Source organism: Harpia harpyja, chromosome 12 (genome assembly GCF_026419915.1).
Source record: "Harpia harpyja isolate bHarHar1 chromosome 12, bHarHar1 primary haplotype, whole genome shotgun sequence".
NCBI classification, from domain to species: Eukaryota; Metazoa; Chordata; class Aves; order Accipitriformes; family Accipitridae; genus Harpia; species Harpia harpyja.
The window spans coordinates 12913236-12939343 of record NC_068951.1 but is presented as its reverse complement, the minus strand read 5'-3'; the positions used below and the strand labels follow the sequence as shown (position 1 = coordinate 12939343).

General features: G+C 53.3%; 3 protein-coding genes across 3 annotated transcripts; 2 read left to right on the top strand and 1 right to left on the bottom strand.

Moving 5' to 3' along the window:
* The first annotated feature begins 1204 nt into the window (after positions 1-1204).
* Positions 1205-2792, top strand: LOC128149222 (C-C motif chemokine 4 homolog). The gene is made up of 3 exons (XM_052804179.1): positions 1205-1377; positions 1658-1772; positions 2437-2792. The coding sequence occupies exons 1-3, from the start codon at positions 1305-1307 to the stop codon at positions 2534-2536; spliced, it is 288 nt and encodes a 95-aa protein (XP_052660139.1). The 5' UTR covers positions 1205-1304; the 3' UTR covers positions 2537-2792.
* Positions 2793-3326: 534 nt separating this feature from the next.
* On the top strand, positions 3327-8963 carry LOC128149413 (E3 ubiquitin-protein ligase TRIM39-like). The gene is made up of 6 exons (XM_052804583.1): positions 3327-4028; positions 4713-4808; positions 6438-6668; positions 6806-6828; positions 7332-7444; positions 7994-8963. The coding sequence occupies exons 1-6, from the start codon at positions 3591-3593 to the stop codon at positions 8563-8565; spliced, it is 1473 nt and encodes a 490-aa protein (XP_052660543.1). The 5' UTR covers positions 3327-3590; the 3' UTR covers positions 8566-8963.
* Positions 8964-14839: 5876 nt separating this feature from the next.
* Positions 14840-16348, bottom strand: LOC128149528 (C-C motif chemokine 4 homolog). The gene is made up of 3 exons (XM_052804837.1): positions 16086-16348; positions 15613-15727; positions 14840-15268 (listed from the first exon to the last, which is right to left on the bottom strand). The coding sequence occupies exons 1-3, from the start codon at positions 16153-16155 to the stop codon at positions 15181-15183; spliced, it is 273 nt and encodes a 90-aa protein (XP_052660797.1). The 5' UTR covers positions 16156-16348; the 3' UTR covers positions 14840-15180.
* Between the last annotated feature and the right edge of the window lie 9760 nt (positions 16349-26108).

The window sequence follows — 26108 nt, the reverse complement described above, 5'->3', positions numbered from 1 at the left end:
CACCACTTTGGGCAGTGGGGTCTTTTTTTTGTAATCATCCTTCTCCGTAGAGGAGCTAGATCCCTTTCTTCATTGGACCATCATGAAAGGCAGCCTGCTCGTGTGGCTTTCCCACTTCGGCTGTGGTTGTCCAGCACCTGGATGCATTCATTAGCACCATGAAGACCTCAGTCTTCCTTTGCTCTCCTGAGGTTTCATCCACAAGCCTTTGCCTGGAAGTCAGCAGAGCCATTCTGTAAGGATGTAGCATTTCCAACAGGAGTTTCTCTGCCAGCACAGAGACACCATTTGTGTCCCAAACAATATGAGCTAAACCAGCAAATCTCCTCTGTATGTGTCTGTGGCTGCTGGGACAATGACAAAGCAATGTCAGGAGGGTGTCGATTCTACACTGCTGGAACCAAATAATCATCTAAACCAACTCTGCTGTGCCAACACAATCATGAGCTTCTAAAGCTCTTTGTAAACATTAATGGCTGATTCTCATGTCCATGGATAAAAGTAGTGCTATTTTAGCTGTCACTGGTGTTTGTGAAACAGCAATGTAGTGACAGAACCAGTTTCCTAATGACTCGCTGCAAGTGATGGTCAAGGACAGAAGAGGAGCCCAGACCTGGGATGGCACCGCGCTCTACCCTCTGCTCTGCATGCTTACATACTGAAGGCCTTCTGGGTCCCACAGAGAAAGCCCTCATCTCCTTGGGGCAGTGCTACCAGTGCGGCAGGGCATGGCTGTTGTGTGCCTTGCCAACTCGCTGGGCGGGCAGCCAGGGAGGGCTGCCTGACTCATGGACTCTCCCTGCTCCAGTCGCTGTGGGAGAAGTGAATTGTCCCCAGTTTGTCTGTGATACAGATATTCTAGGAAACATGAGTGCGTGGCAGCCATGGTCATTCTCCATCCATTGCCATCAAGTGACTTCTAGACAAGAGGTCCATCTACTAATCTTCTGAATCATTACATCTAGGTTCTCTACAAAGTCCTTTGCTCAGGGGAAAGGAAAAAAGAGGTCATCCTGTTCTCTATCATTTCATGGTATCATATCATTATATAACATGCCACGTCAGGGCACTGCTCTCCTCGGGGCTCCAGGCACTTCCCTCTGTGGGACTGTGTGGCACCCCTGACACAGCACTTTTTCCATTGTGTCATGTCTTTCAGCAATGTTTCCGGCATGTTTCTGTCCTCGCTTGCTGTCTCCCTCTATAAAGTGGGCTGAACCCAGGGATCTCACATCAGGCACAACAAGGGGCACTCTGCAGCAGTCTAGCCTGACTCCTACAATTTATCTCCACTCAACAGGAGCATGAAGACCTCCACAGCTGCCCTTGCTGTACTTCTCATGGCTGTCCTCTGCTACCAGGTCTCCTCTTCTCCAAGTAAGTCCAAGTTCTCTTCTCTGAGGAGCTCTCTCCTCTTTCTTTCTGCTGTATAAGGTCTAGTGATGCTTGGCAGCTCTCCCTTCCAAGCATCTGCTGTGGGAAAGGAGAGGCATGTCTTGCTACTCTTTGGCTTCCTGAGGGAAGGATGGCTGTGGTGGGAGCCCATGGTGGGAGCAGCACCTCCTCAGTGGGGACCTTCTGATCTTCTGACCCTGCTTCTCCCCAGTGGTCCTTTTCCTGGTCTGGTTTAATCAGAAAAACTTTACTTCTCTTCCAGGGTCTGTCAACATGTCTGGTCCCTGCTGCATCCAATACAGCACCAAAGCGTTTCCCTCGAGCCGCGTGGTGATGTATGAGCACACAGACAGCCACTGCTTCCAGCCAGCTGTGATGTGAGTAGATCTGCCCAAATCCTGGGGGGCCCTGCTCCACTGAAGAGTGGCAGTGCCAGGAAACCCACATCACACCCCATCCTGGCAAGGGAAAACACCAGGCTGGGTTCTCCCGTGTTAGGAGAACAGCCTGGAAACATCTCAGAGGCCAATCCCATATTCCAGGCAGCCAGTTTGTGGACCTCACTGCTAGATCTGAGCCAAAGAGCTTCTGCTGGTCACCTCCCTTATCCCAAGATAGCAGGACTCAGGCAGGACGGTGTCCCAGCTGGAGTAGGCATTCTGGGGTCAAAGTGGCTTACATAGCAGAGAACAAGACATCTGTAATGACATTAAGCCAAGCCCCCACCCTGTATTTCCCTGGGGCTGTTCTGCAGCTATAGAGGTGTCTGGTTTGGTGGGGTCACCAGTGGCAAGGAGCAGGTGGTCCTCTCCTCTCCTCTCCTCTCCTCTCCTCTCCTCTCCTCTCCTCTCCTCTCCTCTCCTCTCCTCTCCTCTCCTCTCCTCTCCTCTCCTCTCCTCTCCTCTCCTCTCCTCTCCTCTCCTCTCCTCTCCTCTCCTCTCCTCTCCTCTCCTCTCCTCTCCTCTCCTCTCCTCTCCTCTCCTCTCCTCTCCTCTCCCCTCCTCTCCTCTCCTCTCCTCTGAACTGGATTTCCTTCTGCAGATTTACCACAATCACAGGCAAGAAGGTCTGTGGCAAACCTGATGATAAGTGGGTCCAGGACATAGTGAATCACCAAAAGGACAAGGCAGGCAGTGGATGAACAACGCCTTGCTCCCTCCAAGCATCACCTCTGTGAGGACCTTCTCTCATGGACACCTCCGAGACATGTCCCTTTTTTTCTTATTGCCTGTGAATTTGGCAGACTATTTAATACACTGTTTAGCTCTTTTATTTAAGTTTATGCAAAGGTATTTTTAATTTATTTGGCATTTTCAGTGAAACTTTTCATTCTAATTTGTACTGATTGTGTTGAAGTTATTTTGTGTAATAAAAAGGGGCAAAACTTGCAGCTTCTCCCACTGGCTCTTGGTTTGCTTCACGGAGGCTGTGGTGGGCAGTGGTGGCTGGGAGGGGGTCCAGGCTGACACTAGATGGGTCTGCAGGGTGGCGGGGCGGCTCCCAGCTGCCCCCCAGCACAGTGAAGTGGTGCTCATCCTGCCCACTCCCAGCAGGGCTCTGGGCAGCTGCCTGTGCTTCCTACCCCTTGCCTACCAGGCTGTGCTTGAGCCCTGCCCTGGTCGATGCCCAAGCTTGTGGCTCTCTGCAGTGGATGGGTGTCACGGGGGATGTTTTGGCATGGGCTGCGGTGTGGTAAGGTGCGGGTATCGCCAAACTTGTCTAGCACCTTCAGGCAGCTTGTGAGCACGCAGCGAGCAGGCAGCACTGGGGCTCACACTGCAGCCATGGGCTGCTCAGTTCAGCAAACACCAGAGACGACCCTGTCACCTCTGCCATCCCAGTGCCCGGGGTTATCCATGGGCAGGGATTATTTCTGGTGTTTCCTAATTTGTCCCACTCTCCTGGCAGGGTTTTTCTTTCTCTTTGACCCGTCGGAGCTGGAGGAAGCCCCAGCCTTTAAGGCTGGCTGCAGCTGTCCTGGCCGGTGTAACGCTCCTCCCCCAGCCAGTGCCGAGGCTCCTGCTGCCGGTGCTGCACAACAGCTAGGCCGGCTTCTCCTCCGGCCTCCCATGGCACTGCCGGCGCTGCCTCGCCGTGAGGCTGCTGCAACCGCGCCTGCCTGCAAGCCTGTGTTTGCTGGTTGACTCTGGGGGGAAGGAAGCGCGCAGCGAGGCTGCCCGGCTGTGGAGGCTGCCATGGCCCTGGCGGGTGCCCTGGAGCGGCTGCAAGAGGAGGCCATCTGCCCCATCTGCCTGGAGTACATGAGCGAGCCCGTCAGTGTTGACTGCGGGCACAACTTCTGCCGGGGCTGCATCGCCAAGCACTGCCAGGAGAAGGGTCTCTGGGCCGACGGGCCCTTCTCCTGCCCGCAGTGCCGGGCCTCCTGCCACCGCAGCGGCTTCCGACCCAACAGGCAGCTGGCCAACATCGTGGAGAGCATCCGGCAGCTGGGGCTGCGGGGCGGCCCGGGGACGGAGCCAGGGACGGGGACCCCTCTCTGTGCCCAGCACGATGAGCGCCTCAAGCTCTTCTGCGAGGAGGATGAGGAAGCCATCTGTGTGGTGTGCCGGGAGTCCCTGCACCACCGCTCGCACACTGTCTACCCCATCGAGGAGGCTGCACAGGTGTACAAGGTAGGGGAGGTTGGGGTTCCGGGGGTCCCCGTCCTGCCCTGATGCACCCTGGGCACACTGGCGCCGAGGGGATTGGCCACCAGGACCCCACCGCCCCTCTCCCAACAGCCCCAGCGGCACCGCTGGCAAAGCAGAGGAGGGGGTGGCAGAGACAGCGGCACCCACCCAGCTGCTCTCATTGCAGGAACGAGGCTGGACCCACTGGCTCCCAAATTTTCCAGCACCCAGGCTCACCCCTGTCCATCTGGGTGCACGGAGGCAGCCTGGCTCCCTGCCCCTCTGTGACCCCCCAGAGAAGTGGGGGTGGTGGGTCCTGCCCTGGGGACGTTTTGCCTTGGTGGAGGGGTGCACCCAAACCACATGTCCCAGCAATGCTCCTGACAGTGTGCCGCCAGCCACCCCGTGCCCCGGCGTTGTGGGGAGCAGTCAGTTTGTTCTCCAAAACCTAAATAGTAAGAAAAATATGGAGAAAACCCAAGGAGTGCAGAAAGGGTTAATGCTGCGAGTGGAGTGAAGAGCACAGCTGCTGGGTTCGGGTGCCAGGGTTGGCACTGCCTGGCGCAGGGTCACCGTCCCCTGGCTGCCTGCTGGCACCAGCAGTCCCAGGGCAGAGAGGGCCCGGCTGAACTGCAGCGCTCACTGGGTGCTGCTGGGGTGAGCTGAGCCCATTTCTTCTATTTTCAGGTCAAAATCCAGAAATCCCTGGAGCATCTTTCGAAGGAAGTGGAGGACCTGAGGAAGCGTGAGTCAGCAGAAAGGATGAAAACCCAGGAGTGCAAGGCAGGTGCCTGGCTTAATTCTTAAAGAACGAGCTTCAGAGATATCGGCAATTATGATCTTATCTGTGGCCGTGAGTTTGGCATACTCCTCAGGATGGGACATGTCCCCATGTCCTGCTGTTGTATTGAGGACTGGTGCTGGAAGCCAGGCCCAGTGACTGTGTGTGGCTCTACTAAAAAATTAAAAAGGTTTGCAAAGAAATGCTTTGCAAAGAGCAGCATGGCAGCTCCACTGAAACCACAGGGGCTTGTCTGCCGGTTAAACAAATAGACACTGGATATTTTTTATTTGCCTTTTGTTTTACAATGTGTGCTTGAGTTACAAGCCAGGCGTGAGCCATATGGTGAGCTCTGCTTCACAACAATAGGAACTAGAAGTGTTTTCATTAAAAAAAGGAAAAGCTAAATTACTGCACCTCTGCCCGACTCCAGGCAGTCCCGGGGAGATATGACACCAGCAAAACAGCTGCATTTCATGTCCCTCCAGGGTGGAAGCTGGAAAGTAAAAGTAACTACAGAAAAGGAAACGAAACTGCTGGACCGAGTTATCCTGCCCTGAGCTAGAGTTGATGATTAATCAGCTTTGGCAGGGAAAACAGGTTTCTCTGGACTCCCCTAGTTTTTTGCACAGCACCTCTGCCTGCCTGCTGCAGCCCAGCCAAGCGGGTGGTGGGTTTTTGGGGTGCCCACCATCCCCCTCAAGGCTGGGAATGGAGGTTGTGAAAAAGCCATATCACTCTTGCACCACCCACCTGACTCAGGGCTCCGGGGCCACAGCTCAGCTGCCTCTGGCTTCCTCCCGGCCCAGCGTTGTCGTCCTTTTTTAGTAAAAAGAAAAAAATGTCCCTTGTGAGCGGTAAGGGGGAGGTGGCTGTGACCATCCTGGCTTATCAAGCCTTTGTGACTCAGGTCCAAGAAATCATGTGCTTGGACATAAAAATAAAGGCAGTTCAGTTTCCTTTCATTTATCTTCTGCATTTTGAGGTTTCATGGTCCTAGCTAACCGCAGTGTGTTTTCCTGGTGCTTCAGGTTTCAAGCAAAATGCCAATTTTTAGGGCTCAGGAGAAAACCCCTAAAGCACTGGCAGACCCTGCCTGTTGTGAGAGCTCTCAGACAATCGGGGAGTCCTCCCTGTCTCCCTCTTTCCATCCTCCCCAGCCCCGGGGCTTCTTCCACCTCTTTCCCATTGCTGTGGGTTTTTCCAGACGTAGAGCATTTCCTCTGGGCTGCCGGAGCAGCGGGTTAGCCTGAATCTAGCTGGAGGGATGAGTTGTATCACATCTAATAAAAACCTGCCCTGACACCTGATGGCATGTCCTTGCAGCCTAGCAGCCCCACCAGTCCCCTGTGCTGCACGGAGACATCATTAGACATCTGAGGTCCAGCTGAGCAGAAATGCCCTGGGCAAAGTCCTACTGCTGGTAAACTGAGGATGTCCAGCGGGAACTCTGGCGAGGTGAAAGCACAGCAGTTAGCCTCTGGCTGTTTTTTTAAATACATGCACTTACCAAAAAAATGCGGTGGTTTCCCAGGGCCTGATGCTGGGCATGGGTGCCACAGAATCCGGCTCTGTCTCAGCTGCCTGGCTAACAGTGCCTTGCTTCATCCAGTGTATCTTCTTATTGCAAGGAGACAGTGAAGAAAAAGCGGGAGAGGATTGTGAGCGAGTTCGGGAAGCTGCATCGGCTGCTGGCCGACGAGGAGAAGCTGCTGCTCCAGAAGCTGGAGGAGGAGGAGAAGCGGATTCTGCTGATGATCAATGAAAACCTGGCCAGGCTGGTGGAGCAGAAGTCCTTGCTGGAGGAGCTGATACTGGAGATAAAGGAGAAGACCCAGCAGCCAGCTAACGGGCTGCTCAAGGTCAGGCTATGCCACCAGCCCCACTAACTCAGCCTCGATGCCTTTGCCATCTGGGTGGGTGGCCAGAGCCAGGCTGGCTGGTGGGCATGAGGCTCTGGAGCCTCACACCCAGAATGGTTTTTCTCTTCTCCTTCTAGGACATGAAAAGCGTCCTGAGCAGGTAGGTACCCGTGCTCGTTCCCTCTACCATCCTGGCTGCCTCCAGGCTCTAAGTGAGATGTTCGTGTCTGCTCCATGCCAGCCACCCCCTGTCCTCCCTGCCCAGCATCTGGTTTGGTCCTCCCTGGGGCTGACAAAGAAAGGACTGAGACCAGCAGGGGCTGGAGAAGAGACTCCATCCTCTTCTTCCAGAGCCCCAGAGCCAAGGGCTTGCCTGGCCTTGTGGTGTGTGAGATGCGTCCTCTCCTAAGGGACATGCTGCCCAGGTGGCCTTGCTCCTTCTTTCCCAGGGACTGGTACTGCCAGTCCCCACGTCGTTTAGCTCTGGTCCCATCAGGCTTGCTGATAAGCCAGCAGTTATCCCTAGTGCTCTTCACAGCCGAAGAGCTCAAGGGGGGAGATGCCTCCATGCAGCCAACAGAAGGGCATTAAACCCGACCCCAGCAGGAGACTGGCTGTGCTGTGGGCTCTGGATACAGCCCATGGGCATCACTCTCCTTTCAGGTGCGAGGGGGTGAAGTTCCAGTCCCCCAAGGCTGTGTCCGTGACCCTGAAGGAAAACTACAGCATCCCTGAGCACTGCCTGGGCATGAGGGAAATGCTGAAGAAGTTCAAAGGTAAGGGAGCTGCTTTTGTGCCAGCTCCTGGCTCCTGGCTCCAGTCCACCCCCCATACCCTGGGGCACGGGGAGGTTTTTTCAACAAGCTTTGTCCAGCTGGTCCCAGTTTGTGTACTGATGAGCTCAGGCTGGTTCCATGGTGGGGACACCTTCCTCATTCTGGATGGGTTGTGAGGTGACCCTGAAGGCTAGGAGGTCACTCTGGAGTTTCAGGCTCTGTGTTGCCCACAAACTCTTGCTTTCAGTGTTGGCTGTTTCTGAAGCTGTGCCGAGGGCTGCAAAGCCACCCTTATTCTGTTCCTGCTCTGCAGCCAGATGCCAAATATTTTGATATGGTTTATAGTTAGCATGATTTTATGTATTGCAGTTCCCCACTGCCAGGCAGTGCTGGGAGCTGTGCAAAACCACAGGCACAAGCAAATAAATGTAGGAGGTAGGAAGAGCTGGAAGAGCCCAGCATCTGGGTTGCAGACACCCGCTCCCGCTTGTGCCTGCACCTGCAGACCCCTGAAGCCCCATCTGTCCTTCCACCCTTCTCTCACTCCAGTGGATGTGACTCTGGACCCCGAGACGGCGCACCCTGACCTTACCCTGTCTGAGGACCGCAAGAGTGTGCGGCGCGGGGGCAAGAAGCTGCTTCTGTCCCTCTTCGACAACCCCAAGAGGTTCGGCACCACTCCGGCGGTGCTGGGGAGTCAGGTCTTCTTCTCAGGCCGCTGCTACTGGGAGGTGCAAGTGGGAGACAAGCCTGAGTGGGGCCTGGGGCTGTGCCGGGAGACTGCCAGCCGGAAAGGCAATGTCCTCTTCTCCCCGGACAACGGCTACTGGTTGCTGCGGCTGCAAAATGGGGGCAACTACGAGGCCCTCACCTCGCCTGTCTCCCCGCTGACCCTGACCGTAAGACCCCGGCGCATTGGGATCTTCCTGGACTACGAGGCAGGAGAAATCTCCTTTTACAATGTGAGCGACTGCTCCCACGTTTACACCTTCACTGACAAGTTTGCAGGGAACCTCAGGCCTCTTTTTTTCCTCGGTGCCTTTTTGGGGGGCAGAAATGCAGAGCCCTTGGTGATCTCCTGGGTCAGGGACACGCAGGGGACCGGGTGTATCATCCTGTGACAGCAGCTGCTCTGGCTTCCCACCGGCGGGCAGAGACCTTGGGAGCCCGACTGGCTCCTCCTGTGAGCACGAGGGTGATGGTGGGGCAGCACTGGGGAAATATCTGTGTGCCTTGGTGAGCATCATGGAAGGGTCCCCGCATGCTCCTGGCTGCTGGAGGTCACCTGCCGAGTGTGACACCCACCCCGTGCCATGCCTGTGCTGGAAAGGGCATTTTGCAGTGGGGATGTGCCATAAGCCTCTGTGCCGCTGACGGGGACAGGGGATCCCACTGACCACCACTGCCCTGCTGCTCATCTCACAGGCTGCTGGAGAAGGATACGTGCCCAGCCTGCTGCATAGTGCTGATTTTGGTGTGAATTGTACTGGAACAAGGCAATAAAGGGTTGATTTGGGGAGCCTTGTGTGGTTAGCACTGTGGTTTTATGGTGCATCCGTCCCTGCTCGTTAGCCCCAGCTAATCTGGAACATCTCAGAGGGCAAAGGGTGCTGCTGGACCTGGTCATCTGGAGCCCAGAGAGGGTCCTCGAGAGATCCTGCTGTGGCATCAGCGGGACACCACAGCAAGCTGGGCACCTGTCAGGCAGGGATTCGGTAGCGGCAGCTGCCTGTGTAGTTGGCCACACTTCAGCCTCGTGGTGCTGGGGCCTGTGGTGAAGGCGAGGGGACTTCTGTATGGGTGTGGGTGGTCCCTGGGCTGCTCTCTCATCCCCTGGCAGGGAGATGACCTCTAGGTCTGGTAGCTCCAGACCCTCCGCCTCCCCTCACAAGTCCCATGGGTGGGAAATCTCCAAGCATGGGAAGCAGTGAGTTGCCCACACCAGGATGGGGGCACTTCAAGGGCTGCAAAGCCCAGGGAAAAAAAAATAACCCAGACTCTGCTGATGCCTCCAAAGGTCACCTTTGGTCTCTCCATCCCCTGGGATATCCCTTCTCCTCCAGGCTGTATTGCTGCCCAAGGTTCTTGCCTCAAGCAGTCTGCCAACCTGTCGCTGGAGGAAAAGCTCTCAGGTCCTTAAGTTCAAGTGCGGCATCAGCTAGTCCTACTCATTTAAACCAAAGTGCCTGTGGACCAGGGCCAGGAGGCAGGAGACGCTGCCCTGGGGGCAGACAGGGTGGAGGCAATGCCAGCAGCTGTGGACTGCCAGCTGGAGCAGCTGCAGAGCATGCTCTTTAGACAAAAATAATGAAGCTGCTCAATTTAAAAACCAATTCAATTCAAATAAAATGAGATTTGATAAAGCATGGTCTGAAATGCTGGGCACCCTTTCTCTGGGTGTGTCCTGGATGGTGCTTTAGGAGTCTCCTGGTGAAAAATGATGCTGGACCTGAGATAGTTCCTCTCAGCTGAATTTTGTTGCATTTTGGGGAGTCCCACCCTCCTCCCTTCAGCTTCGGGCTCTTTCTTTTGGAAGCTGCATGGCAGAGAGAAGAGACCAGCTAGAAGAGTCCAGTCCCAGCTTTGCCATGTCCCAGGAAGGAGAAGGGCAATGGGTCTTGGTGGGCTCTGCAGCTCATTGACCTCCATGGAGATCTTACAGAGGGTGTTTATGGAGCCTGAGAAGGTAGGAAAGGACAGGAACTTTGAGGTCTTGACAGAGGACTGGAAGAAGATGCAATTGTGGGGGGGGAGTGGTTGACAGTTGGGAAGGGACCAGGCTAAATGTCACTGAACCAGGGGCAGGACAAGGTGGTGGGATGGAAACTGTCCAGAAAGCAAAAGTAATCTGACCATGGCAAGTTGACAGATGAGTGGCACTCGCTGTGGTGCCGGAGGGATGAAGAGCATTTCCAGAATAGGCAGGAGGAAGTGCAACAGTTCAGAGATCTTGCAAATAGGGTGAAGAAATGAATGAGCAGAAAGGATGTGAACTCACCCCGACGCAGCACCCAAAGCATTCCTAGAAATCGTGAATCTGCCTCTCCCAGAAAGGAGAGGAAAGGTTGAAGGCATGAGATAGCTCTGAATATGCTATAAAATTTTCCATCTGGTGGACTCTCCACATCACTTGCAACTAAGAAACTGCTTGGGGCAGATACCAGTCTGCCCTGAGATGCCCAGACTGGTTGGCAATGGGCAGCTAGAGAAAAGCCAGGAGCACTGGGACCTGGCTTTTAGAGCTCCCTGCTAACTTAAAGGTAAAGCTGTTCCTAAAGCTATTTGCAAGCAGGCTTTCTGTTTAAGTCATGACAAGTTGAGCTTGCCCATGTTCTCAGTGGAAACACATTTATTGCCTGCCTCTGGCCTTCACACCAATCCTGCCCAGCAAGGACCAGGTCCTGCTCAGACCACCCGCCTCAGCCATGAGGGATGGCTGCACGGCACAGCATGGTCTGACCCGAGCATGTGGGTCTTCCCACAAGCGCTCCTGCTCCCTAGCTCCAAGCAAGCTGGTGACCCTCACACGGCATCATAAGGTTATTTATTACCAAAGGGGCTGACCAGTATGTGCCAGACTAATCACAGTCACACCAGTTCCATTTGATTTCCATATGCTGAAGGAAGATGGGCATATACATATGTTTTGCAGGGACATTTTGGGTTGAGACAGTCTCTTGCTGTGGTCCCAGGGTCCCAGGACTGATCTGCTCAAAGTGTCTGGTTTTACTGAAGGCAGTAATCTCTTGGGATACTACATGTGGCAGAATGGCCATGGTTTGGGGTTGGGTGATCAGGGAGCTGTTTTTCTGAGCAATCTAGATTAATAATGTCATATTTTTAGGCTTTAGCTCCTGGGGCAGTTTGTTCACCCAGAGGCATTGACAGTGTCCCCTGTTAAGATTCTCCCCAGCAAAATTTACAGACCTGCAGTTCTTTCTCTTCTAGTGTAGTGGAAAATGCTTTGTTGTCATCTTACGGGGATGTGAGTAGTCATCTGTGCCTTTCTAAGAACTAAGCAGAAATGTTCTTCCTGGTCTTTATTGCCACATCTGCCTTATGTTGGCCGTTACAGGAAAGGTGATAACCAGGCACCATTTCTAGCATAATACTTCTGTGTCTTCCTCAGCCCTGGAAGAATGGGATATAGTGCTACTTTAGGAAAATATTACTTTTGTATGCAGCATGCAAAACCATCCACTTTTACATGCCTTTTTTGGATGCTGGCCCCCCAGAAGAGACATGGTCCCCCATCTTGGTGTCTCTGGGAAGAGCTGTTTCGGGTGGAGGACTGAGCCTCTCCTCCCTGCAGCAAGCCAGGGCACAGGTCCCTAGGATGGTGAGGAACGCACAGAGCTGGCACTTCTGAGTATACAGGTGTTTTGCCTTCAGGGTGTCTAATTCCTCTGAAAAAGTAGAGATGTAAAAGCCATCAGACCATGAACCTTGATTGCCATCAATCTGTATCTCCATCAGCACAGCCCAGCTCCCTCTTCTGTGCAATGCCGGACTCTGACCTCCAACTCCCCTGGCTGTTGTTATACCACAAAAAGCCTACGGACACACCAGGGTGATATAAACAACAAATACATAATGTGCATGTATGTTATAATAATATGTTATTGCAGTAATGATTTTACTTCTGTTCACAGCTAGGCTTTCCCGGGGTTTTTGTTAAAAATAGTTACTTTTATATACATTGCACAAAATACTCAGTAAACACCATGCTCTGGTTTCAGGATGAGTCTCTCTTATAGTAGTTTACAAATTCTGAAGCCCTTGACACCATTGCTCTTGTCTTGGTCTGAATCCAGAGGAAACCCCCTGCAAGCCACCCTCTTCTTGGGTCCCAGCCTCTCCTTTCTCTTCATCTGCTGCCTTGGGCTTAGTGCACTCTGCTTCTTGGGTTCACCTGCCCTGGCTCCAGTGGGTGCTCCCTGAGCACCCTGCGAGGCTGTTTCTGGGAGGGATGAGCATCATGATTAGCACCTCAGTCCCATGCATGAGCACTGGGTCATCCTGGGGCTCCTCCAAGGGCTGCATGGTGTGAGGGTTTTCTTGCACCACTCAGCTCTAGCAGTGAGGTCAGCCTCAAATAGCTGCACCAATGTATATGGAAAGTATATCTCCTGCTCTGGGCACGGTAATCCCTGGGTGCAGATTTGAGCTAATGGCAACATGGGTACTGTAGCCCCTGCCTGTCCCTGCTCCGGGCCACCTTCCTGCACTCCTCCTCCTCCTCCTTTGCAAAATGTGGCAGCTCTGAAGATCACCAGGGATGCTTGCTCCATGTGCACAACACTGCTTGCGGGCCTTGGAGGCAGCGGCCGGCTTGCTGAAAGCTGCTGGCTGCCTTCGCCTTGCTCGTGCAGGCTTCGTTCACACCTCTGTGCCTGGGGGTGTGGATTAATAAGTGCGCTGTATTCCTCGCATGCACTTGGAGGGCTCCTCTGAGCTGTCACACGTAGGTGGGTGTAAGATCAAGAAAAACACGAGCAATTCAGGACTCCCTGCAGGCTCCCAGAATAGCGGTGAGGAGTTAGCTGAGGTACCCAGCGTAGGTGTCTGCTGTGGGTGGCTTGAATGTGACCCGGCTTGTTAAGGACGTTGGCACTTGGGGTTGTTTGCAACAGGCTCAAACAGTTCATGGGCTGGATGGTGCTCCCCAGATGATCCTGCACAGTGTGTCCTTTGGCAAGAAACCCCAAGGCTGCGGGACTGCTCCCAGTGCCACAGGGACAGATGGGGCTTGTATCCAAGAGGGACTGTGGAGGCTCAAGCCATTTTGGGATGATCCTGTTGCAGGTCTCCCTGTCCTGACCCCTGCTCCTGCTGTTCCCTGGAGCAAGGGCAGCTCTGGGCACCCAGCTTTGTACAAATCTCATTCCTCAGGGTGAAGCTACCAGGCTCTGGCACCCAGATATGAGGCTGGCTAGTACCCAACGGCCAAGGTGTCCTCACCTCCAGCATGGCCACAATGAGCCCTGCTCCTGGAGCTGGCCCTGGGGCATGCAGTGCCTGGGGAGTCAGGGCTGTGACCAAAGCCACCTCCCCCACATGCAGGAGCAGCTTCTTGTCACCAAGGCACAGCCGCCTTCGTGGTGATGTCCACGTGAGCCTCCCAGCCATGGGCTCCCTCCCAGCAGCATCTTGGGAAAGGGGTCCTGCTCGCTGGCACATCTCTCTGTTTCACCCTCCTCCTCCTCCCTGGATGCTATTTTAGGCTGGGTGCAGTCAGCGCTGTAGTGGGATGATTGATGGGGTGCACGCTGCCCTGTGGGCTGAGGAGCTGGGGGCTGCAGTTCCTGAAGTGACAAGGCTCCTGACATAACCAATATGCTCCTTCCTCCACCAAACACACCCACATCCCCCTGGTCCGTTCCAGCCCCACCTGAGGCTCCTCTCACTGCACGGCTCCCACGTAGCCTCTGCCCTGTGTCTGCTCATCTTCACCCTCCCCAGGAGCCCCCTTTCTGCTCTGCTCCCCCGTGTCTCACTGATGTTCCTGTTTGTCCTCCCAAATTCAGTATGAAAACACTGTGGGGTGAGCTGAGTGGAGACAGGTCTCTGACCTGAGCCTTTTTCGTTGGGCTACCCTATAGGCACCCGAGGTCCAGGCAGGAGGAACCCAAACCCTCATTCATCCAACAGCGCATGTCCAGAGCTGATCAGAGCAACCCAAATGCCGTCAGTGGTGTGGGCTCCATCTCCTTCGGCACTGGTGAGAGGCCAGCCCCAGGGCTGCAGTGGAGACGTTTCCTTGCAGGGGCAGATCCTGCCCTGAGGCTGGGCTCTGGCAGGGTGATTGCAGGGGAACACTGCATCTCTGGACGCTGTGCCTCTGGGCAGGCATCTCCAGAGATGGGCAGGTTTTGGCGGCATGGAGAAAAAGCACCTTTTCTCATAAGAGGGACACATCTGCTAAGCCTCATGTCCCAGCTAAGGAGAGTTTAATGAAATAGTTCTAAAATTCTTGTAGTGAAACATATTTTTTCCATCCTCAGCTCTGGGAATAGCTGATCCATTTTAGCTGCAGCTCTCAGAAAACTTTCCCTGAAACAGCCAACATGTTAAATTTCAGCCCCTGAAGGTAACGTTTTAATTGACTATAATGGGACCAGCAATGGAATTTAACTAGCTGCCAGTAGTTGTAATGAGTAGTGATTAAATACCTTATCAAAAGAGTGAGCCAAGCTACCTGAATGTAATCTATGCCCTTCTCACACCTCCTCCTTCATGGTTTTTCTCTTCTTATTTTGCAAACCAGGATGTTCAGAAAGCAAAAGCTTGTGGGGGTTTTGACAGCGTAGAAAAGGGAATAAAGAACGTGTTGCCACTATTATAATTTCAGCTATTGTCATTGCAAAGAATTGTAATAGAGGCAAAGACAGAAAGTTCTTACAAAAATATTTATTTCTTGAAATTTGAATTAAATATTACATTAAAAATACAATTAATTAAATACAGAAAATATAACCTGAGCATGAGTCTTCATTTAAAAAAATATATTAAATAATATTCTTATTTGTCTGGAGTGGAGTTATTGCACCTCATCCCTCCCCTATAAAAATTAAATATGTAAATATCAAAATACTAAAGTTAGATTCTGGAATATTTTCTATTGCTCAACTAGCTTTAAATGACATTGAAACATTTCTGACAGAGCCCGCAGCTGGCTGTGGCTCACCCATCCCAGCAGCCAGGTGACACAGGGTGGCACGGTCTGTCCCGGCACCTCAGTTCAGCTCCAGCTCGTTCATGTACTCCTGGACCCAGTCCTGCTCAGGGTTGGCGCAGACTTGGCGGCCCTTCTTCGTGATAAACCTGTGGGGTGCAGAGAGGTAAGTTTTCAGTGGGAGAGTGCTGCATGGAGAGGAGCCCTGTCCCAAACCCAGCCTCTCCCAAGAATCAGCAGAATTTGGGCATGCAGCATGCCATGCCCATTGCATCAAGCAGCCACCAGTTAGTTTGCAAAATGGTGGAGCAGAACCGGCACAAGCCCCCTGTGCACTGAGCTCATGGAGCATCACCTTGCACCTCTTGTCCCCCTATCCCTCCCATCCCCTGGGGCCAGCCTCCATCCCCTGTCTTTTGAAAAGGGGTCTTTCCCTCTCTGGATCCTCAGGCCAAAGGGAGAGCCCACCACCACCCAGGAGGAGAGGACTTACACAACGGCTGGCTGGGGGCACTGGCTGTTGGTCTCATAGTACTCCACCACGAAGCTGCGTGGCAGCTGCCGGGAGGTGTAGGTGAAGCAGCAGGAGGTTGGTGGGTCGGAGCCAACTGTGAAGGGCAAAGACAGTCATCAGCAGTGGCAAGGGATGGGGACCAGGGGCAGGGAGCTGGGACCGCAAACCCTGGGGTCTGGGGAGTGGGGAGGATGTGGAGGAGGACGAGGAAAGATGAGGTCTTTTTTCTTCTTCTTCCTTCAATTCTTTCTCTTTTGGGTTCAACCTGAGTTGGCACTGATACAGCCCATCCCGTGCTTTGAGCTGTGCCTTTCCCATGGCAGGAGAGCCCTAAAGGCCCTGGAGCACCTGGGAGGGGACCCAGAGGAGTAAAGGCTGGCAGAAGGGACCCTGTCCCATCAGCAACATCTTTCCTGTTCCCGTTTAGAGAGGAGGGGGAGAGCCTGGCTTACTCGGTGCAGCGGAGGTCTGGTAGCAGAGAGCGGCAATGAGAATGGTGAGGGCAGCCACAAAGACCTTCATGTCAGCTGAGAAGTGGTGGCAGGAGCTGAAGCAGGCAAGTGGAGCTTGAAAGCCTCTTTTCTGTCTGATGCTGAGACAGTCAGCAGCTGCCCAATTTATGGGGTGAGGAGGTCCGTGCAGCAGCTTGCGTAGGCATGGTGGAATTTCCCACAGAGAAGAGGCTGCTCATGGTGTAGTGTCATGGTGGAACGGAGCAGCAGCCCCAGCCCCGGAAGGACGAAGCTCCCCCCTCAATTCAGAGCCTCCCCAGTGACACAGGATATGAAACAGTCACCATTGCTATTTCTGCTTCTTTCATGCATGTCCCTTAGTAAGAAGTTCCCCTGTGGAGGTTCCTGCATTTGTCAGCAGGCCCCTATTACCCAACCTGCCCAAGCAGCTTGGAGGAAAAAGTGCATCCTTCCAAGAGCTGTGCAAATGGACTGAAGAGTATGGATGGGATGAGGCTGGTTAGGGGAAAAGGGGCTGAGGTCTTCTCTACCCTGGACTGTTTCCCTCCCACATCTGCACAGCCCGTGCCGTCCCAGTATCATGAGATGTGAGCTGTTACCAGTGGGCTCCATGTCCTGTATGTGCTTCACATAGTCTGAAGGGACTCAGGGCATGTCCTGCAGTGGTGACAGCACTGTAGGCACCAACGCAGGTATTGGTGGGCATGAAATAAGAGTCCCAGAAGCTGAAGCACTTGAGTTTCCTCCTCAGTGTAAGGGAAAGAAGAGCTGAGATGGGGCGTTATCTCCTGGAGGTGCCTGCCATGCTCCAGATCCTATAAGGAGACCCTAACTGGCCAGTTTAGGTTCGACACTTAAATTTCAGCAGCTACTGATAGGTGAGGACTATCATTGCTTGGCATGGAGATGCAGAGAGCCAAAAGAACTATGGAGACATTGACTGTGACCCGGAAGATGAGGCAGGAGGGGCTCCAGGAGCAGGGTGAGAAAGAACACACTGCTTCTGAAGACCAGGGGCAGGTTAACTGGAGGACAAGGGCAGAAACTGGGATTTGCCAGAAGGCAAGAAAAGAGTATCCAGTCTCAGCAGAAAAGATAAAATTGTAATGACCACAGACAAGGAGGAATGACCACGTTGTATGGGAGAGAGTAAGAGCTCACAGCTCTCCAAGGGCTGGGTGAGGGCTGTGACCAAGGATGGCTCACTGGGAAGAAGTCACCATCCTACATATGGCCTGCCATGGAGGTCTACCAAACACCTCTCTGTCCCTGAGGAGGAGAGGAAAGGCCTGGCCGGGAGGTGATAAATGCTCTGGCAAGAGTTGAGGGCTGTCCATCCATAACACTGAGTGGTGATGTTTTGGCAGATGCTGCCTGAAAGTCAGTAGAGGGACTATAACATAAAGTGGAGCAACCCAACCACACCACCAGCATTTCTGCACCCCTACCGCAGTGCTAGGCAATGACTCACCATGTTTCTATTAAAGGCTCCCAGCTACCGACCCAAGCGCCTTCTGTAAATAACCCGGTGTTTTCCAAATATCGCTCCAACGGTGCATGGTGTGCACAGCCTTCCACCAGCTGCAGCATGTTAGCTCCATGCAGGTTAACTGCTCTGCTCCATGCAGGCAGAGAGGAGTCTGGAGCACAATGTGGTCCTGGACTTGCACAGAAGTCCCAGAGGTGGTCCACCCTCAAGGAGGCTCCTGCTGGGAGCAGTGGTAGTGTGCCTGCCTCTTGCCCTGGCTGGGGAGGGCAGATCTACCCCATGGAGCAAATGTGGCTCTTGCCAAGCTGAGCATCACGTCCTTCCTGGCCACACCATGGCCAGTCTGGTCCCCTCTCCATCCTTCCTTTTTGCCATTTGCAGGCACCTGCGAGGCACTTCGCAGGCTCACTCACCAGTTCAGACCTCACTCCCTCCTCCACTTGTCAGCTTGCTTGTCCCCAAATACCCTGGGCGGATGAGGAGAAAGCCTGCCTCCACAGGCAGGGCACCCAGCCATGCAGGAGGTGGGAACCCAGCATTCAGCCGGACGACTGCTGGACCAGAAATCGGCTCTGAGCTAGCGTCAGCTTACTTGGCTCCTCTGTCTGGTTGCTTAGGGAATATAACTTGTAGATGTACGTAAAAGCATGGTTTGCCTCTGAGCTGTTCCCTGTGATTGTACCTTCAAGCATTCAAGGGTCATGTCTTGAGATCTGCCACCTACAGCCGTCTGGTCCTGTCCTGCTCCCAAGGCACACAGTGTGGGTAGGGCAGGCAGGAGAAATGCCATTTATAGTGCAGAAATGTTCTAATAAAAACCAAGTTTCATTAAAACAGAAGAATTAGTTGGAAATCTGCATTGATTATTTGAATGTTTTCAATGAGATACTTTTCTGTTTCAGGCAGCTGAAAACCTCCATGACTTTATACCTTTGTCGGCAAGCAGATGCCAAATTATTTTGGACTGCCAGGGACCATTTTTTAATTAATTAAAAAAATTTTTTCTCAGTTTAACTGAGTCAGTGTCCTGGTTTCAGCTGGGATAGAGTTAACTGTCTTTCTAGTAGCTGGTACAGTGCTATGTTTTGAGTTCAGTATGCGAAGAATGTGGATAACACTGATGTTTTCAGTTGTTGCTCAGTAGTGTTTAGACTAAAGTCAAGGATTTTTCAGCTTCTCATGCCCAGCCAGTGAGAAAGCTGGAGGGGCACAAGAAGTTGGCACAGGACACAGCCAGGGCACCTGACCCAAACTGGCCAAGGGGGTATTCCATACCATGTGACATCACATCTAGTATAGGAACTGGGAAGGGGGGCGGGGAATCGCCGCTCGGGGACTGGCTGGGTGTCGGTCGGCGGGTGGTGAGCAATTGCACTGCGCATCATTTGTACATTCCAATCCTTTCATTATTACTGTTGTCATTTTATTAGTGTTATCATTATCATTATTAGTTTCTTTTTTTCTGTCCTATTAAACCGTTCTTATCTCAACCCACGGGTTTTGCTTCTTTTCCCGATTTTCTCCCCCATCCCACTGGGTGGGGGGGGAGTGAGTGAGCGGCTGCGTGGTGTTTAGTTGCTGGCTGGGGTTAAACCACGACAGTCAGTTTGGGATAACCTGTGTTACAGGGGCCAGGTGAGGGCTGAAACTTTTCTACTGCTGAAAGCCAAAAATAACCCCAAAGTCAGGGTGTTTGCTTCCCAGGGGTCTGTTTTTTCCTTAGAAATCTGACAAAAGCCCCCACTCCGCCAGGCTGGAGGTGGAAGGCTATAGTCATATCAGTGATGCCCTGAGATGTTGCAACATGCTCCTAAAAAACGTTTCCTTACCCACTCCCCCACATTCTAGTCATGATGAAGCGAGAAAGTAATTTCTTCTAGCTCTTCCCCCTTTCAGAAAGAGGATAAGTTGTGTGTCTTGGATGAAGGACCATCTAACCCAGGAGGTGCTCTGAGATGGAGAGGTGGCCAAGGAAGAGTGGGCTGGAGCACCTCTGGGGAATGAGGTTCCTAGCACAGCAAAACAGTGGTGTAAGGTGGAAGTTTTCCCACCGTGGCTCCAGCCAGTTTCAGGATCCATGACCCAGCCTGTGGTCTCCCCTTTCCCCCACCGCCAGCAGGCAGAGCTTGGAGTCAGCAGGACAGGCTGTCTGAAGCAGTTTACATAGAGGAATATGATAGAGGTTTGCTGCAAGCCTCCCCAAAAACCCAGGAGAAAGTGTTAAGGAAAGCAAATGCCCAAAATAAATCTGGTGATAGCAGCAATAGGGAAATTCTCGATCTTGAATGAAAGGGGAACCCTGAAAAAAATGGTGAGGCTGGCTGATGTAAGTTGCTATTTACAGCAGGTTTTAATGCTAAGGAGTCAAGATTTGCTCAGAAAAGGAAGTACTTAAAAATGTCCTGAGTTCAGAAATTGCTTCTAGGACAAGTTCCGCTTCTACCTGCAGCAGTCTCCATCCTGCCTTGCTCAGACCTCGGGCACCGGTGACTTTTCATCAGTGTCCAGAAATTTCACCCCACCATTCTTGACATTTCTGGAGAAATGTTGGAATTTTTGAGATGATTTCATGTCCTGGAACTGGCCCCAGTGGGAACCTGTGCCTGTGGGAGTGACTAGGAACCATCTGTCTCCACCACACCGGATGAAGGGGAGAGCACGGCCATCCCAGCCAGGTGGCGTGAGCAAGAGCCAGCTACTGCCAGCAACATTGCACAAGAGACCCCTTCGTGTGTTCCTGAAATCGTGTCACGCCAGGAAGATGTTTGTAGTTGATAAGAAAAATGTATCTCATTAAAGGTTCAATCTTTCTCCAGCAAGGGCATTTTCTGAAAAAAAAACCCCAGGGAATACTACTGCTTTCTAATGGTTGATGCCTTAAATTTTTCCTGGCCTTTCTTTTGAAACAAAACAAAACAAAGAGGATTAAGTGTATAGTATTTCAAAGCAAATTAAAGTGAAATAAAAGAGCCTCATTGCTCCACACCCCTCTCCATCCCTGGCATGAAACAAAAAGAAAGAAACAGCGAAAACTTGAGTTTTAGCAATTTTTGAGCCTTAGGGAAGCAGCTGTGGGGCTGTGCTCCTGGCTCGCCCCGACTGCCGGCTCCAGGGGCTGGGGCACACCTGACCCACACTCCTCAGCATCCCTCAAGCCCTGCAAATGCCTGGCAGGACCAGACGAAGTGTCTCTGCCCAGGCAGCGTCCTCTGCCGTGGGGGACAGCTCACCTCACTCAGATCTTTGATGAGTCCTCCACAAAGAGCAAGGAAGACCAGGCTGAAAATTCAGAGCCCTGCTAAGATGAAAAATAAAACCAGTTTATAAATGAACCCACTGGGCCTTGTGTGGTCATCATGACCAAGTGAAAAGGAAAAGAAGCAAGCCACAAATCGATTGTTTTCATTTTCATTAGTGCTCCTGGAGCCCAGCTCTCCAGGAGGTTTGGGTGGGCTGGCTGCAAGCGGCCCACAGAGCGCAGGGGGGGCCAGATGCACCCCACAGGTGCTTTGGGGATTGCCAAGCATCATGACCTTCCCCTGCTCATGGAGTGGGCTGAGACCAGGGTTAATTACCACTGCTGGGGAACTCCCTGATGCATGGCCCTTGGACCTCCCAAAGACCCTATGTCCACCAGCACTGGCTTGGTCCCCTTCTTTGCAGTGTGCTGGCAGGGATGTGTCTGGTGTCGGTTCCATCCCCCCCCAGCACTCATGCGGGGTAGGAAACCCCACGGGAGGTGTGAGCCCCAAGCTGCCACAGCAAGGTGTGAGCTTTCCAGCTGCAGTGGTCATGCACGGAGACCGGCAGCGGAGCTCGGATGTTTACTAGCCTCACGATTTATTTTGGGCTCGCTGCAAGGCTGCAAACCACTTCCCATGTGTGGGGGCTGTTTGTAGGTTAGGGCGCTCTGCAGCGCAGGTCCCATCATGCTGCCTGTGATGCTGAGGCTTTTGCCACCCCAGATGGGCCTGTGCCCTTCAAAAGGGCCATTGTCCAGCCACCCTGACCAGCACGGGCTCTGCCTGGCACCCACATCCCCTGGGGGAGAAGGGAGGGCTCCAGGAGCTCTGGCACTGCTTGCTGGAGTGCCACGGCCCTGCAGCCTCCCCATGCGGCCTCCTGCATCCCTTGGGGACCGTGCAGAGAGGTGCAGCCACAGGAGGGACTTGCTGGGGACAGTCTGTGAGTGGGAGCGGAGGGGAGCTGGACTTGGTCAGGGATCGCCTTTGCCCCAGGCTGCAAGCAGAGGGACAAGGCTGTGACCCCTGGGGCACTGCACCTCTGCCCTAGATGAAACCACCAGCGTCTGCCACATGGAGCACCCTACACCCCAGAGCTCGAATCCACTTGTGGGCTTATGGGCAAGAGGATCAAATGGCTAGCAGGAGTGACAGGGATGGGATAATATCCCTTTACGTGCTCCAAGGTGCCAGGGCTGGGGTGGTGCAGCCCCCACGGATGGGCTGTACACCCAGGGGAAGGGAGCCCCATCAGCCTGGGGACAGCCCTCACCGTCACCTGCAAGCAGAGTACCCTGCATCCCTCTGCCCTGGGAGAATGTGCTTTGTGACCTGTGGCTCTTGGCAAGGGCAGGATTTTGGGGGGGCTTGAAGGAGTCCCAAAGCCTCTGGGCTAATCCTTGTCACTGTCTATCTCAGGGGATGAAGACTGAGCACCCACTGTAACATCCTTCCCTATAATCTTCCTCTGCATAATTCTAGCTTTCTTTTTCTACCCTGTCTGCACCAAAACAAATCTCATGCCCCAGTCTAGGTGAGGCTAAAATGATAAAAAGTGGCTCATTTCCAGGAATAATAAAGGAAGCTTGAGAGAGGCCAGCTTGTAAATACTTAAACTGCAGGAACTGTGACAGCAGAGGGCTCTGGGATTTGTCAGAGAAGCGAAAACCAGTGCACAGAAACAGAAAACTGAAAACAGAAGCTGGCCTTGGAAGTCAAGGAGGGTGAATTACTCTGGGAGCAGCCTGGCAGGAGCATGCAGCCGGGGGTTGCAGCTGGTGACTCAAAGCCAGAGTCCTGTGGCAGGGGGTCAGCAGTGCAGAGGAGCAGCTGGGGAGGGAGAGGTGCCCCCTTCCAGGAGGCATCTCAGCACTCTGGTGGAAACAACATCACAGCTGACAAAAGGGCAGTTTTGTAAGTGCTAATTGGTTTGTGCCGATGACACAACCAAGTGACTGCAGCTGCAGCAGCTCTTTGCAGACCCTCCTCCTCCAGCTCTGTCAAATTCATTAGCAGTAAATGATGGCTTCTTTCCTTCACTGACCATCTCAGGGCTTCCAGATGGAGGACAGAGCTGCCTGATACAGATCACATCACACCCCAATCACACCTCCCCACCACCCCTGGTGCTCTGCGTAGCAAACGAGATGGCACCGCGTGGGCCACCGGCTCTGTGGCTTGCTCCTTGCAGGCAGCAGGCTGGAAAGCAGAAGCTGTGAAGTTGCCATGAGCAAAGCTGTCTCTGGCTGGTGTTAGCCACAAAGCTGTCTTTCTGCAGCCACAACCTTTCTCACCTGGCAATACAGTGCCGGCAGCCGGCATTTGTCATTTCCCCATGCACACACTAGCATGTGAGTTGCAAGCACAGAAGAACATAAAACTCCCACTGTTGGTTTCTGCATGATTTATTTCCATGGCAAAAAGTCATAATTTGGTTTTGCTCTGCAGCAATTCAGCCAAAAGCTGGAGCCACTTCTTGTTCTGCCATGCACCTCTGCCCAGAGCTGCTCAGACTTACCCAGGGAAAGCAGAGCTGGTCCTGCCAGGGCTTGCTATGAATCTGGCAAAATCCAGCACCTTCCCCGATACCCGTGTCAGGACTTACAGAGTCTTTGGCCCCCAAAAAAGTACATTCTCGGCCACTCTGGCGATGTCTCTGCCCACTTGCAGAGTGAGCCTGCAGCCTGCCACAGCCAATAGCACCAGTGTCCTGGGTTGTAACGCAGGATAAGACCATGCAAGGAAGCAGGAGTGCAAAAGAGATCCTCCCTGGGGGGGGGTAAGTGTGGGGAGGAGCAGATCATCACCTATCTCAGGAGCCCTGAACCTTCTTTCTGTCTCTGCCAGAGACAAGCCAATTTGTGAAGGACAGTGTCTCCACTGCTCTCACTTGCAGCTCCAGGATACCCAAGCAGGGGATTTGTACTTCTGGGGATGAAAATCCAGGCCCGGGAGCCCACCCACAGGCCTGAGGATCCTCTCTGCAGTGGAGGGGGGCTTCGACTCCAGCTGCACCCCAGGCTGTGGCAGGACATCCGGAAGCCCCAGGTCACCTCTCTCCCTGCAGAGCTGCTGCTCTGCCCTGCTCCCCAGGCAGGAGCTGCCTCGAGCCAGCAACCTGCAAAGGCTTGAAAGTCTCTCCCATGCCAGGCAGGTTCTTCACCACTCATTTCTCACCTTTTTGGCCAGAAAAGCCACCTTGTACTCAAGGGAGCTTTTGGAGGGAGCAGTTCAGGCTGGTAAAATACCTCAGGTGTGACAAACCACCACTTCCAGAGAACTCACTGCTACCCTGGGGGCTGAGGTTGAGGTGGCAAAAGACCCTCCCGCCTGCAAAGACCCTCCAAAGAAGGGTGAGATCCTGCCATTTGATTGCTTTGTGGAGGCCTGTGACTGTGAGTAGTCGGATGCCTCACCAACCTGGTAGACTTCAAAGATGAGATGGCTCACCAGGTGGATGAAGGCAGAGGAGTGAGTGGATGTTGTTTGTTTTGACTTTAGTAAGGCTCCCATAACATCCTCATAGGCAAACTGGTGAGGTATGGATTAGATAAATGGCAGAGAGAGGGACTGAGAACTGGCTGAATGGCTGGGCTTGGAGGGTTGTGATCCATGGCACAAAGTCCAGCTGGAGGCCAGTCACCAGTGGGGAACCCCAGGGATCAGTACTGGGGCCAGTACTGTTGAATATCTTAATGACCTGGATGATGGGACAAAGTGCACCCTCAGCAAGTTTGCAGATGACACAAAGCTGGGAGGAGCAGCTGACACGCCAGAGGGACATGCTGCCTTCCAGAAGGACCTCATCAGGCTGGAGAGATGGGTTGACAAAAGTCTTATGAAGTTCAACAAGGAGAAGTGCAAAGTCTTGCCCCTATGGAGGAACAACCCCAGGCACTAGTATATGTTGGTGTCGACCAGCTGGAAAGCAGTTTGGATAAAAGTACCCAGGGCTCCTGGTGGACACCAGACTGGACATGAATGGCAATGTGCTCTTGCCACAAAGAAGGCCAACAGGCTCCCAGGCTGAATTAGGAGGACCATTGCCAGCAGGGCAAGGAGGTGACCCTTCCCCTCTGCTCAGCACTGGTGAGGCACTCCTGGAGTGCTGGGTCCAGTTCTGGGCTCCCCAGTATGAGACATATGGACATACTGGAGAGAGTCCAGCGAAGGGCCACGAAGATGATTAAGGGACAGGAGCATCCAGGAGGATCCAGGGAACTACAGGCCTGTCAGCCTGACCACGGTACCGGGGAAGATTATGGAGTGGTTCATCTTGAGTGCGCTCACATGGCATATGCAGGACAACCAGGGAATCAGGCCCAGCCAGCATGGGCTCATGAAAGGCAGGTCCTGCTTGATCAACCTGATCTCCTTCTATGACCAGGTGACCCACCTAGTGGATGAGGGAAAGGCTGTGGATGTTGTCTACCTGGACTTCAGTAAGGCCTTTGACACTGTCTCTCATGGCATACTCCTTGAGAAGCTGGCAGCTCATGGCTTAGACAGGTGTACCCTTCGCTGGGTAAAAAACTGGCTGGATGGCTGAGCCCAGAGGATTGTGGTGAATGGAGTTAAATCCAGTTGGCAGCTGGTCACAAGTGGTGTTTCCCAGGGCCCAGTTTTGGGGCCAGTTCTCTTTAATATCTTTATCAATGATTTGGACAAGGGGATCGAGTGCACCCTCAGTAAGTTTGCGGATGACAGCAAGTTGGGCAGGAGTGTTGATCTGCTCGAGGGTAGGAAGGGTCTCCAGAGGGATCTGGACAGGCTGGATCGATGGGCCGAGGCTGGTTGTATGTGATTCAACAAGGCCCAGTGCTGGGTCCTGCACTTGGATCACAACAACCCCATGCAGCGCTACAGGCTTGGGGAAGAGTGGCTGGAAAGCTGCCTGGTGGAAAAAGACCTGGGGTGCTGTTGACAGCTGGCTGAATATGAGCCAGCAGTGTGCCCAGGTGGCCAAGAAGGCCAATGGCATCCTGGCCTGTATCAGAAATAGTGTGGCCAGCAGGAGCAGGGCAGTGATCGACCCCCGTACTCGGCACTGGTGAGGCTGCACCTCAAATACTGTGTTCAGTTTTGGGCCCCTCACTACAGGAAAGACATTGAGCTGCTGGAGTGTGTCCAGAGAAGGGCAACTAAGTTGGTGAAGGGTCTAGAGCACAAGTCTTATGAGGAGCGGCTGAGGGAACTAGGGTTGTTTAGTCTGGAGAAAAGGAGGCTGAGGGGAGACCTTATTGCTCTCTACAACTACCTGAAAGGAGACTG

Excerpts from the sequence above, each read along its gene's own strand:
- LOC128149528 (XM_052804837.1), bottom strand. The coding sequence starts at position 16,155 with ATGAAGGTCTTTGTGGCTGCCCTCACCATTCTCATTGCCGCTCTCTGC. Across the intron at positions 15,728-16,085 it reads CCAGACCTCCGCTGCACCGA|TTGGCTCCGACCCACCAACC; the intron begins GTAAGCCAGGCT and ends TGCCCTTCACAG. Across the intron at positions 15,269-15,612 it reads TGCCCCCAGCCAGCCGTTGT|GTTTATCACGAAGAAGGGCC; the intron begins GTAAGTCCTCTC and ends TGCACCCCACAG.
- LOC128149222 (XM_052804179.1), top strand. The coding sequence starts at position 1,305 with ATGAAGACCTCCACAGCTGCCCTTGCTGTACTTCTCATGGCTGTCCTC. Across the intron at positions 1,378-1,657 it reads CCAGGTCTCCTCTTCTCCAA|GGTCTGTCAACATGTCTGGT; the intron begins GTAAGTCCAAGT and ends CTTCTCTTCCAG. Across the intron at positions 1,773-2,436 it reads TGCTTCCAGCCAGCTGTGAT|ATTTACCACAATCACAGGCA; the intron begins GTGAGTAGATCT and ends TTCCTTCTGCAG.
- LOC128149413 (XM_052804583.1), top strand. The coding sequence starts at position 3,591 with ATGGCCCTGGCGGGTGCCCTGGAGCGGCTGCAAGAGGAGGCCATCTGC. Across the intron at positions 6,669-6,805 it reads CAGCTAACGGGCTGCTCAAG|GACATGAAAAGCGTCCTGAG; the intron begins GTCAGGCTATGC and ends TTCTCCTTCTAG. Across the intron at positions 6,829-7,331 it reads ATGAAAAGCGTCCTGAGCAG|GTGCGAGGGGGTGAAGTTCC; the intron begins GTAGGTACCCGT and ends CTCTCCTTTCAG.